General features: G+C 49.5%; 1 protein-coding gene across 7 annotated transcripts in view; it reads left to right on the top strand.

The window, feature by feature from the left end:
* KDM2B (lysine demethylase 2B) overlaps window positions 1-13,085 on the top strand; it is a 121,216-nt gene that overhangs the window by 83,983 nt on the left and 24,148 nt on the right. For 2 of the 7 annotated variants that reach the window (XM_079941771.1, XM_079941770.1), the window contains exon 1: window positions 6,122-6,344. The exons of the other annotated variants lie outside the window; for them this stretch is intronic. In XM_079941771.1, coding sequence (XP_079797897.1) covers window positions 6,291-6,344 — 54 coding nt within the window. In that variant the 5' untranslated portion in view covers window positions 6,122-6,290. Of the gene's footprint in view, window positions 1-6,121; window positions 6,345-13,085 lie in introns of those variants that run through there. 7 annotated transcript variants of the gene reach the window in all.

Below are 13,085 nucleotides of genomic sequence, written 5' to 3'. Positions count from 1 at the left end.
ATATCTCACTTTATGCATTTGTCTGATTGCTTTCTTGTGGTGTCATTTAGCTTTTTCGCTGTCTCTTGTAATTTCTGTAAATTGGAAACTAGGTCTAAAGGCTTGGTTAGATTGAAGTTAAATATCATGGATTAAGGTGATGGTGGTCTGATTATTCCCCCATTATTCAGTTATGTTCATCCCTCTTTTCCTCCAGAGCATAATCTGGAAGGGAATACGTGGCGCCCGTGCTTCCCTCTACCATTCAGTTTCAATACCAGTTATCATTCTTTCCTGTATGAATAATTTTATCAGGAGATGAAAATGAAGCTTGGGACTTCCCTGGCGGTCCATTGGTTAAGACTCCCCACTTCTATTGCAGGGTGCGCGGGTTCAATCCCTGGTGGGGGAACTAAGATCCCACAGACAAAAAAAAAAAAAAGAAGAAGAAGAAGAAGAAAATGAAGCTTTGAAGTTTTTTCTGTAGAGCTTTCCCTCATCAATTGGAGCTACCCTTAAATACAGTTCCTCCTGATAAGGCAGCACACAGGCTTAATTCTTTCCCTTTAAATACCAATTTTCAAACTAAGGAGTTGGTATAATGGCTGCTTAAAATGGTGACAGATGAGTTTTGTCAGACTTTTTCTATTTTGAGTGTCATGGTAAACTCGTGAATTTTCATAGACCCAGGGGGCTTTTAGAGGCAAATTGGCCTGCTGGAGATGAGCCATTTTTAAAGGAAAGCAAGAATGTAAATGAAGAGAGTTCCTTGGGAACAGCCAAAGTGTGTATGAGTGTGTGTGTGTCTGTTCCCCCCATCCCTACTGCTGACCATACCAACCTGTGTGTATTTGCATTTGTCAGGTGTCCCTAAGTGAAAGGCTTTCAAGTGCAGTCAGAGCCCATCAGATCCCCACAGTGACTGTTAGCAGCTCATTTAAGAGGTGATTCAACTATCACTTTGGTTTGGTTAATTTCAACCTGCTCCAGGACTTAGGGGCTACATTTCCTAACCAGGTTACCTTTTAGGAATAGGAACTAAGATCACTCTTAAAGGATGACTGATGAAAAGAAAAAAAAAAGTATATATATGTGTATATATACACACACACATACACACTTTTTAAAAATTGAAGTAAAATTCACCTAGCATAAAACTAACCATTTTGAAGTATGAATTCAGTGATATTTAGTATATTCAGAATGTTGTGCAAGCATCACCTCTTTCTAAATTCCAAGATATTTTTATCACTCCCAAAAGAAACCCCATTCCCATTAGGGGTCACTCCCCATTCCCCCTCCCCCCACCCAGCCCCTGGCAACCACTAATCAGCTTTCTGTCCCTATGGATTTGTCTATTCTGGATATTTTATATAAAGGTAATTATACAGTATATGGCCTTTTGTGTCTGGCTTGTTCCACTTAGCATCATGTTTTCAAGATTCATCACATTGTAGCTTGTGTCAGCACTCCATTCCTTTTTATGGCTGAATAATATTCCATTTTATGGATAGAAACCATATTTTGTTTACCTATTCATCAATGCACAGAATTTGATTTGTTTCCACCATTTGATCATTGTGAACAGAGCTGCTAACTTTAATCCTCTTTCGCCTCTTTACTGTATGCTTTATCATCCCATTTTGAGTAAGCTTTGGATTTGGTCTTTTGGGTGCTCTGGTAAGGAAGGAAACCAAGGGGGAGAGTTGGTCTTGTTAAGAGAAATATTTTTAAATTACAAAAGTCCTGGTTGTAGGCCCGAATTATACTGGCATTTTATGTGTTTTTAGCCCCTATTTTCTGGGGGTGGGGGGTGGGATTGTAAAGTGCATCCATTAATCTTGTCTGAATTGTCTGAGGGCTCAGCCTTAGCCTGGATTTTTGTAGGGAAATGAATGGAGAAGGGAAGTAACTTTCTAAGGTCAGTGATTGAGTTGGAAATGGGGTGGATGGCGGGAAGCATTTCTCAGATCTATGCCAGTCACCTGTTAAATTAGCTAATTAAAAAAAATCCTGCGCACAGTCACAAATCTTCCAGAGAACGTAAATATTCATTGGTTGATCTTGGTAATTTAAGGAGACAGTATTAGGAGAGGAACCCTATTTAATGGAAAGCTTGGTCTCTTTAAAGGACCCATGTGACAGATATATGTGGGTTTTAAATGCTTGTGGAATGATTCTTCAGGGGGAAAATAAAAAGCAATTAAATAACATTAGTAATTTCCTTAAGAGAAATCACTGTAGCCCTTGGTCTGTCATACGGTCACTCTTTGAACCATAGTTTTATCCAGGCAACCCTGGAATTAGTTCTAAATTGCTGTGTGACACGATGCAAAAATTTCTCTTATTTATGTTTTATTAGAAAAATAACTCTGCAAAAGACCTTGTCCTTGTGCTGTTAATGGGGAAAAACCTATTGAAGAACAGACAAATGGTAAAATAGCTGAAGCATGCATTCTCTATTGCTTGTTAAACATACATTATTACGTGTATTAGGAAGCAACCCTTTGTATCATTTCTGTTCCTTCCTTAGGGACACGTTTACAAATGGTGTCCCTTGGTTCAGGAGCGTGCCAGCCAGTTACTGGTCTGGACACAGAGAATTCATTCTCTTTCCCTGACCCGATCCTCTGGAAAATAATGTTCCCAAGCTTTAGCCATGCCCTTTGTGACATGGGCACAAGGAAAAGGGCCACGTGCCAGGGAAACCCTCCCCTATGGATCCCAGATTTCCAGGGGGCACTTATCCAGTCTGTCCCTTTGCATTCCTGTTCCTGGATGTGGGGATGGAGAGGACTGGAGGGGATGGCTGCCCTCTTCCTTTTACCTTAGGTCACTACCTGTCCCTGCCCTGGGACAGCCTGCAGTGCCCTTTGGTGGCTAAGTCTGGGCAAAATCTCTGGGCAGACTGGGATCACTCCCGGTGTCATGATCTGATAGGCAGACCAGAACATTAGATGACACTCAGAGAGAAAGCAGGGAAATGGGTGATGGCTGTGACCGAGGCTGACTTGGCTTCCATCTGTTTTTGTTTTATTTCCTCACCACTTGATGAGACTTCTGGATCCTCCTGGTTCAGGACAAGCACCAGTGCCCTGGTGGCATCAGCTTTGGGGAACTCTTTCTAAGAATGTAAGCCTTGGCTAAGTGGAGCTGGGAGACCATTCAGTTCTTAGGGTCACTTGAAAAGGAGGTCAGAAGGGAGAAAGCACGAGCCTAAGGCACAATATAAATGCTAAATTTTAAGGTAGCAGTTCTACTGTGCAAATGCTGGCATAATGTATTTTATATACAGTCCAGCACGCTATTAATACAAAACAAACGTTGGATAGTTGTGTGTACCAGTTAGCTAAAGGAAGCTTGATCGAGGAAGTAGAGATGTTAAGAGGCCCTTTGCAAGTGTCAGAAAAGGAATTTCTTTAAAGGTGTTAGAATGGTGACTGCTGGCAGGAGCCTTGTTAGAGTCTGGAGAGGACCCACCTCCTTCCCCATCAGCCCCCACAGATCCATCAGACAGCAGACTGGTTACCAAAACCATGCCTACCCGTCCTGAAATATCTGAACTAAGAACACAGAATTTGCAAAATTTAGTAAGGGACAGTTAATTTTCTGTGTAAGTCTGAGTATTTCACTTGGATGATTACACTGGTTTCACTTGGCATCCTCCTCCAGTCTCTGGCACGAGGCATTGGTGCGATGTGATTAACAGCCCAGGCTGCAGACTCCAGCTGCTTATGGGTTCAGATCCAGGTCCTTTCACTTCCTAGCAGCGATGTGCCTCAGTTTCCTCATATGTAAAATGGGTGAACAATGGAACACTCCTCACGGGGTTGTGTAAAAGAATAAATGAGATGTATCTACACCACACTTCACATGGGGTCTAGCCCTTCAATCATGCTTAGTAAACATTAGCTGCTGTTATTGTCCGGACCCCTGGAGGGGGTCTCTGGATGGTGTTATGTAAGGAACCCTGGGCTTCAGAGCTACCTCCTAATTTTCTTTGAGCCTCAGTTTCCTGACCTGTAAAGTGAGAGGGTCTGGTGAGGCCCCTTCTAGCTCAGAAATGATGTGACGGAAGGAAGTTTTGTGTTAGCTGCAGCTTCTGTTTATCAACACTTTCCCTTTCTCTTCTTTGAACTATCATAAATAAGAACTTTTTAATTCCTTAAATACAGAAGTGAGCCTTTGAGAATTCTCAGAAGAAATCAGCCCAAAGACAAGTCTAAATATTCTTGCACTCCTGATACGGAATGAGAAAGACCTTTGAGAAAAAGTCCTGTTTCCATACCTCTCTTGAGGTATTATGATATTTGTGTATCTCCGTACCCTTGCAGTTTTGACCAATTACAGTGAAGCGAAAGCATGATTAGCATTTTTTTCAGCCTCTCTTTCTTTAAGGGACTTCCTTCTGGGTGGAGTGGCCCCTAAGAGATCACGGGATACATCAGATACAGACTTCAGTCCAGACAAGGTAGTTTTATAAAGGCTGAGACTTTGGGGGGTGGACTGAGATGGAGGGGGGTGTATTCTTTTCAAAACCACAAGTTTTTGTTAACCTTGAGTGAATTGTGAAAAATGTAAGAAGGGAGAAAGGAAACTCAGAACAGGTAAAGAGCAGGTCTGCTGGGATTTTTTCCCCGTAGTGGGTGTATACATTTCAGAGGGACTTTAGATCCACTCAGTAAAACTGACATCCCTATTTATTCACTTCTGTAGACTCCCTGCTAGAAGCCTTCTGAGTTTTATGTCCACTACACATTCTGCCTTCCTTGAAAGCCCAGGCCATGACCTGCCTGTGGGTCCCTTCTGTTCTCAGAGTGGATTTCATGGCCAGTGGCCTGGGCATGACTAACAGTTGGACGACACTGCACAATTGGTCACCAGATTTCACAGCTAATGAGCTTTTTCTTGGGAAAGCCTCTGATCCTTTGGTTGGGCAAACCTTCCCATTTTACAGATGAAGAAACTGGTGCATGTATGCATGTTTAGTGTCACCTTGGACGTTCCTAGTTAGATGATGAGTATGCCAGCTACCTAGCTAAGTCGCTCTGCTCCTTAGCTTGAGTTTACCTGTGGTTTTGATGCTTATAACAGCATTGATCACTCTACCTAATGGTCACTGAGCTCCTCCTTCAGAGTAAGGGCTGCTGGCATAAGTGCCCCCTAGACTTTTTTTTTTTCCAGTTAAGAGTTTTCTGCAAGGGTGGGCTGCTTTAGGAGTAAGCATTAGGAATGTTTCCAGTTTAAGAATTTAGAAACCCACACCTTCTGGGCCAGCTTCAGGCACTTGCCAGTCTTCTGGTAGACTGGGTTCTGGCCTGCCCTCACCCCTTCCGAGATCGACCCCTGGGCACCTCAGGAAGCGGGGGTTCCTGTCCAAGAGAGTGGGGCGCCCACCTCAGGGAAGAGTGCATTCATGGTGTTCTGTCTGGCAGCCTCCAAGGCAGGCAGCTCGATTGGAACTCCTGTCTGTACCACCCCACGTTTTACGCTGATTCCCTCGCGACCTGAAAAGGCAAACCTGAGGGTAGAAGAGGGCAACGTTAGGGGACCAGCCCAACACAACTGCCGGCGTCCTGGGGAACTGGCTCCCTAGACTGTACCTGGGCCAGCGGGCCTGCAGGGGCTACGGGACTCCCGGGTTCGCAGGCATACCAGGTCCTGGTCCCAGAGCTTGTGCAAACCCGAGAGCCCGTGTGCCCGCAGCTGGGGGGCACAGGGACCCGTGCCTGGTGTCTCGTGCAGGGCCACTCCCCATGACCGTGCACCCCGGGGCTCCTGCGAGACGCCCCGCAGGACCACACAAAAGACCCCACCCCAGGTCGGGCGTGCATTTCCTGTTAGAGCAGCGGCGGCGTGCAGCCACCCATGTGCACCCCGCGGCGCGCGGGCCGGGCGGGGCGCGGGGCACGCCCCCACGCAGCCCCAGTCCCAGAGCTCCGGCCGCGAGGGGCCGCCCTCGGCGGTCCCGCCCCCGTGTCACCGCAGGCCGGGCTCCCTTTGTGTGCGGCCCGAGCGCCGCGGCCGCGCCATTGGCCCGCCGGTCCGGGGGGCCAGCCCCTTCCTGGATCGCCTCATGCATATGCATGAGCCCCCCGGCCCTCCCCCCGCCGGCCCCTCTCCGCCCCCTCCCGCGCGGGCGTGTGAGGCGCGCGGCGCGGCTCCCTCCTCGCGGCAGCGGGAGCCCGAGCCCGAGCCCGAGCCCGAGCCAGGGCGAGCCGAGCCTGCTCCGGGCGGGTGGCGGCGGCGGCGGCGGCGGCGGCGCCGCTCCAGCCATGTCAGCGCGCGCGAGCCTGGGCCCACCATGAGCCATGGCCATGTCCGTAAGCGCCGAGGACGACGACTATGAATCGGAGCCGGACCAGGTCGGTGGCCCGGGGTGGGGCTGAGGGAGGGACCCGCCGCCCGCCTGCCCGACCTCCCGGACCGAGTGACTGACGCGCCCGGGCGGCCGCGACGCCTCCGCCGCTGCCACGATGAGGAGAAAGTTTTGCAGCCGCCGCCGGCGGGGCTGCCAGGGCCGGGCCCGAGCGGGGCTTGGAGGAGCGCGGCAGGCCGGCGGTCGCCCGAGCGCCGCGGGCCCCGCAGCCGGCCGGGGCAGGGGGCGTGTGCGAGCGTCTGTGCGCGAGGGTGACCGGCTGTGTCGCGGGGACAATGTGGGCCTCGCCGTCGGGCGGGCCCTGCGGGGCGCGGGCCACGGCCGGCGGGCAAGTTGCGGGCGCCGGCGCCGGCGGCCGGGCGCGCCTCGCCCTCCCCTCGCGCCCTCGCCTGCGGCCCACGCGCGTGCCGGCCGCCTTGGGCGCACCCGGACCTGCGGGCGCCGGCGCCTCCTTCCTTTCTGTTTCCGAAGTTGCACCGGGACCCTCGGCCTCTGGGCTGGAGGACGCCCGCGGCCCGGAGGGTGGGCGGCCCGGGGCCGGTGGGCCCGACGGCCCGAGCTTTTGTCTGGGCGCCGCGCGCCCGCCGCCCACCGTGGGCAGACGGAGACAGGAAGGGGTGCGAGGCTCGGGCCGGCGCGGGGAATCCGGAACCCAGCGAGTCCGCTCCACGGCGGCAGCGGCGAGAGGAAGCCGTGACCCCAGATGGCAGTATTTGGCCTCGGTTGGATCTAGAAGGGAAAGCAACCTCTCTTGGGACCAGGGGGGGGAGAAATCTGTATAAAACAAAGCCTTCGGTGTGTTTACAGCGTGAATTTACTCCGGAAAGATTCGTGTTTAGGAAGCAGGGGAAGAAAGTTGATTTACGAAGTAGAATCTGCACGATATTTGAAACAGGGTACGGGCTAGGTAGACTTGTCTGAGGAATAAAGCATTAGACGGGTTGAGTTATCGTGTGGACATGACTAGATGAATAAGATGCTTACTTATAAGCTCGGGTGCATTTCCTCAGTGGAATGAAGATGTTTTGGAATGTTGAGGCCGAGATGTAGAACGTTTTTTCCTTCCGTCAGGCGTCGTTGAGGAAGTACTATATATGCTGCATTTAAATCGTAACACACATATTATTAAGTGGTTTTATATGACAGAGACAAAGTTAAAGTGTATTTTCTCAGTTTTGTTGGACGTTTTTCAGACTTATGTATATTACGAGGTGATCCTGAATCTCACTTGTCTTATGGATCGGGGGAACCCAGAGACAGCCCAAACGGTTTTGGCTTGGAACTTTCATCAAGTCAGTAGGACAGCATGCGAACGGTTCTCAGTTTTTGCTGCTCAGTTCATACCTCAACTCTTGGTCTGAAAATTTTCAGTTCAGTTTGGATCTGCCTAATCCCTGCCAACAGTGTACGCTTTCTGCAACTGGTCATTCGTGAGACCCTTGTTTCAGTGTTGACTGCACTTTGGTGTTTCATGGGTGAGGTTCCTGTTACCTGTTTTGTTTTGCGGTACGCGGGCCTCTCACTGCCGTGGCCTCTCCCGTTGCGGAGCACAGGCTCCGGACGCGCAGGCCCAGCGGCCATGGCTCACGGGCCCAGCCGCTCCGCGGCACGTGGGATCCTCCCGGACCAGGGCACGAACCCGTGTCCCCTGCATCGGCAGGCGGACTCTCAACCCCTGCGCCACCAGGGAAGCCCTTGTTTTGGTTTTTTAATTCGACCACACCCTGTGGCCTATGATAGATATCTTTGACACTACATCAGATAGGACTCCTTATGTCTCCTTTTCACTTACTGCCACTCCTGAGAGAGACTTCCATCACGTGAGGACCCGTACTTCCTGTAGCTGGATTTGTTCCCTCCTCCTCTCATCAGTCAGCTCGATCGCGGCACTTCTGGAGTTGTTAGCAACTTAAGTTCTTCTGGTTGCCTTGTTCACTTTATTTATTTATTTTATTTATATTTTTGGCTGCGTTGGGTCTTCATTGCTGCGCACTGACTTTCTCTAGTTGCGGTGAGCGGGGGCTCCTCTTCGTTGAGATGTGTGGGCTTCTCATTGTGGTGGCGTCTTTTGTTGCAGAGCACGGGCTCTAGGCGCACGGGCTTTCAGTAGTTGTGGCTCACGGGCTCTACAGTGCAGGCTCCGTAGCTGTGGCTCACGGGCTTAGTTGCTCCGTGGCATGTGGGATCTTCCCGGACCAGGGCTCGAACTCGTGTCCCCTGCATTGGCAGCCGGATTCTTAACCACTGCGCCACCAGGGAAGCCCGCCTGTTCACTTTAAGATGATGCTACCACTCAGGTACATTGAGGGAGATGACCTCTAAGCCAGGCCACTGGGCAGCAGGTTTTCCCCATAGTCGCAATAGAGAAGTTGGCTGTCAGCCATGGACCCTGCATTTGCCGACCCTCCGGGCGGCGGCTCACTGCCGCTTGTCTCCCCTAACCTTTCCTCAACTTTTATTAGCCCCACAATTTCTTGGGCCTGAGAAGAGTGGCTTCCTCTAAGGACCTCTAAGGCATCTGTGTCTTTGAAATTGGAGCCAGGGTCTCTGGAGTCTGTAGCTCGCAGGCTGTAGACCCCACTCTTCTCTAAAGAAGTCTCCTTCGGGCTTCCCTGGTGGTGCAGTGGTTAGGAATCCGCCTGCCAATGCAGGGGACACGGGTTCGAGCCCTGGTCCGGGAAGATTGCACATGCTGCGGAGCAACTAAGCCGCTGTGCCATAACTACTGAGCCTGCGCTCTAGAGCCCACGAGCCACAACTACTGAGTCCACATGCCACAACTACTGAGCCTGCACGCCTGGAGCCCGTGTTCCACAACAAGAGAAGCCACCACAATAAGAAACCCGCACACCGCAATGAAGAGTAGCCCCCGCTCGGTGCAACTAGCGAAAGCCTGTGCACAACAACGAAGACCCAACGCAGCCAAAAATAAAAATAAATAAATAAATAAAAATTAAAAAAAAAAAAGAAGTCGTCTCCTTCAAGGAGGGGTGGAAGTCTTGTAGTGTAGGCATGCAGGTATGCTCAGCCACCTACTGTGTGAAAGGTCCCAGCGGAGACCCTGTTGGGACATATCTGTTGCCCAGTCTGTCCCTGCAGCTGAGCCTAGCCCCTCACCCTTCATCAGAATTTTGCCTGCTCTGTCTTAAAAGTCTGTGTCCTTCCCTCGTCCCCTCTCGAGGCTGGTGTTCAGTCCTGGGCGGTATCAGGCTCCCTTATGCCTGTCCTGCTAGGCTGGCCTGTCTGCCCCATGCCTTCCCACAGCAGCTTGGGTTTCCACTGCTCCAGATGTTGGGCCCGGGGCAGGAGAGACCCTTGGCTGGGCCTTCTCCCATGGACTTCCTTTGCTTCTCCAGTGCAGAACATGCTGGAAAATTCTTCAGCTCTGCTTTTTAGTTTGAGGAGATGCCACTCAAAGAAGGACTCTTAGTAAGGAGAATTCCATCTTGTGTTTTTTTAACCCCTGAAATGAAAATAGAATTATTTCTTTTTTTTTTTTATTTTTTACTAAAAATGATTACTGCCTGTTTGTTAAAAAAAATAATTAGAGGGAATTCCCTGGCAGTCCAGTGGTTATGACTCCGCACTTCCATTGCAGGGGATATGGGTTCTATCCCTGATCAGGGAACTAAGATCCTGCATGCCGTGTGGTGTGGCCAAAATAAAAAAGAAAATTAGGAAATTATGCTGAAGAAGATCTCAGAAATTTATATGGCTATAATCACTGTGTTACTCATTATAATTGCTTAAAGAGTGAAATTTTCATATGGGTCCCTGAAGCTTCCCAAAATTACATACGAAAGTTTTGTGACTTTGTGCGCAGGGGCATTTTTCTAGGGAAAAGGTCCTTAGCTTTCCTCAGATTCTCCAGAGGTCTGCCCATCCCCTGGGTTTCTGGTAGCTCCTGTGTTTTCATTCTCTTGCTCCTTACTCTGAGGATGTAAACAAACCAAAGCCCTCCCTGGAGTCTGCAGGTGTGTGTTAAGGGCCCTGCAGCGCAGCTAAAATCCAGCTTTTCCTGGGATATCCATTATACTTGAAGATTTGGGAACAGACATGATGTTGAAACAAATTTGTTGTACAGTTGAAGGCAACGTTAGCACGACAAGGAATTCCACGCTGTTTGGGGCTCTGGCTACCCTTCATGGGGCTAAGCGTCAGTGTGCTCCTGTTAGCAGCAGTTTGGTGAGGAACAAAGAACTGTCTGAATTGTAAAAACAGACAGCCACGTTTACTGTTCTTCTGACTCCTCTTGACAGTTGAAACTCTAGCCCGCTGCCTTCTTGAAACTCTTCCCTGGCTCCAGTGATGCCACAGGCTCCTGCTGCTTTTCCTGCCTTTCTGGCCATTCCTTAGCAGGTTGCTCTTTTTCACCCGGCCCTTGGATGTTTTCAGTCTTGAAGGTACTGCCCAGGACCCTCTTTTCACTCTGCCCGTTCTCCCTGAACAACCTCGCGGACTTAAGTATTAAGTAGTTCAGCACTACGCGATGCTGATCCCCAGCTGTGTATCTCAGCGCTGGTCCCTCCTGGCTGCTGCTGGCCACCTTCCTTGGACGTCCCGTGGGTCCTTCAGATTCCATGTGTGCATGGTGGTTTCTAGTTCTCTCTCCTGAGCCCCTTGTTCTTCTGTCGCTCAAGCCCGAAACCTCAGAGTCTTCCAGGACTCTTCCTGCTTGCATGCTCCCTGTGCAGTCAGTCTCCTGGGTCTTCTAAACCGGCTCTGCTTCTAAAACATCCCTGAATCATCCCCTCGTCCTCATTCCTTCTATGACTTCTACTCAAGCCTTCATAACTCTCATCCCGGACTGCTGTAGCATCCTCAGCTCATCTCCCTGTCTTTCATCTTGCCCACCACCAAAAAAATTCACTCCCCCCAGTGTTGCCAAAATACGATCATGTTGCCCCTGCATGTAAGTCCTTTAACTGCTCTTACAGGGGCCACTATTTCTGTAATGTGACGTACGGGGCCTGCAGGTTTAGGCTCCTGCCACTTCAGGGCAGTTTTCCAGCAGTCATATCAAGCTATTCCTTGAATGTGTTATCTGGTTTCACATCTCTATCTTACTCTTCCTTCTGCCTAGAATATTCACTCCCTAACCCCACCCCTACTCCTGGCCTGCAGTGTCCTATCCTCCCTCTAAGACTCGTTTTAGTCACCACCCCCTGTGTCTGACACTTTTCCCAGCCTCCCTTCCCAGTGAAATGAGGCATTCCTTCTGGGTCAGCATTGCCAGAGCCCAGGCTTTAGAGCCATCACCTGGGTATCTCGGCTTCTCATTTATTGGCAGTATGACACTGGGGAGACTACTTAACTGCACTGCGCCTCAGTTTCCTTATTTCTAAATGGAGATGATAATAGTTCCTACCTCATAGGTTATCGATATAAATATTGAAAAGAGTGTTGCTTCAGCACATGTTAGCTTTTGATATTATCATCACTGTGTTGCAGTGTGTTTATGTGGTAACATGTCTTTCTTCCCCCAGACTGTAGTGCCTTTGAGAGTATGGAACAAACACATCTTACTCATCTTTGTAGTCCCAGCACCTAGCATTGAGTCTGTACATAATTCACAGCCAGAAAACAGTTGGGTGGGTAGGTGGGTGAAAGTGTGAGTGAGGGGGGTGAATGAATGAGTCTAGCATAGATCACATGCTCTATTGGCTAGTGATGTCGCACATTTTTTCATGTGCTTATTGCCTATTTGTATATCTTTTTTTCGGGGGGGGAATTATCTGCTTAAATCCTTTGCTCATTTTATTTAATTTATTTATTTTGGGCTGCATTGGGTCTTTCTTGCTGCGCGCAGGGTTTCTCTAGTTGCAGCGAGTGAGGGCTACTCTTCGTTGTGGTGTGCGGGCTTCTCTTGTTGCAGAGCACGGGATCTAGGTGCACAGGCTTCAGTCGTTGTAGCACATGGGCTCAGTAGTTGTGGCGCACGAGCTTAGTTGCTCTGTGGCATGTGGGATCTTCCCGGACCAGGGCTCGAACTCATGTCCCCTGCATTGGCAGGTGGATTCTTAACCACTGTGCCACCAGGGAAGTCCTCCTTTGCTCATTTTAAAATTGGGATATTTGTCTTTCTATTGTTGAGTTGTTTTATACCTTAAGGATACAACCCTTACCAGGTGTATAATTTGCATATAATTTCTCCCATTCTTCTTCATACTTTTTTTTTTTTTTTTTATAAATTTATTTATTTTTTGGCTGCGTTGGGTCTTCATTGCTGTGCACGGACTTTCTCTAGTTGTGGCGAGCGGGGCCTACTCTTCGTTGCGGTGCGCGGGCTTCTCATTGCGGTGGCTTCTCTTGTTGCGGAGCATGGGCTCGGCGCGTGGGCTTCAGTAGTTGCAGCACGTGGGCTCAGTAGTTGTGGCTCGCGGGCTCTAGAGCGCAGGCTCAGTAGTTTTGGCACACGGGCTTAGTTGCTCCGCAGTATGTGGGATCTTCCCTGGCCAGGGCTTGAACCCATGTCTCCTACATTGGCAGGAGGATTCTTAACCACTGCGCCACCAGGGAAGTCCCTTCTTCATACTTGATAGTGCTCTTTTAAGCACAAAAGTTTAAAATTTTTTTTATACTTACAATTGTGTCTTTTTTTAAACATTTTTATTGGGGTATAATTGCTTTACAATGGTGTGTTAGTTTCTGCTTTATAAAAGTTTAAAATTTTGAAGTCCAGTTTATCTTCTTTTGTCACCTGTGCTTTTGATGTCATATCCAAAAA

The sequence above is a fragment of the Stenella coeruleoalba genome (assembly GCF_951394435.1).
Source record: "Stenella coeruleoalba genome assembly, chromosome: 14".
Lineage (NCBI taxonomy): Eukaryota > Metazoa > Chordata > Mammalia > Artiodactyla > Delphinidae > Stenella > Stenella coeruleoalba.
Note: the sequence above shows the minus strand (reverse complement) of the source record. Positions and strands in the feature narration are given on the sequence as shown.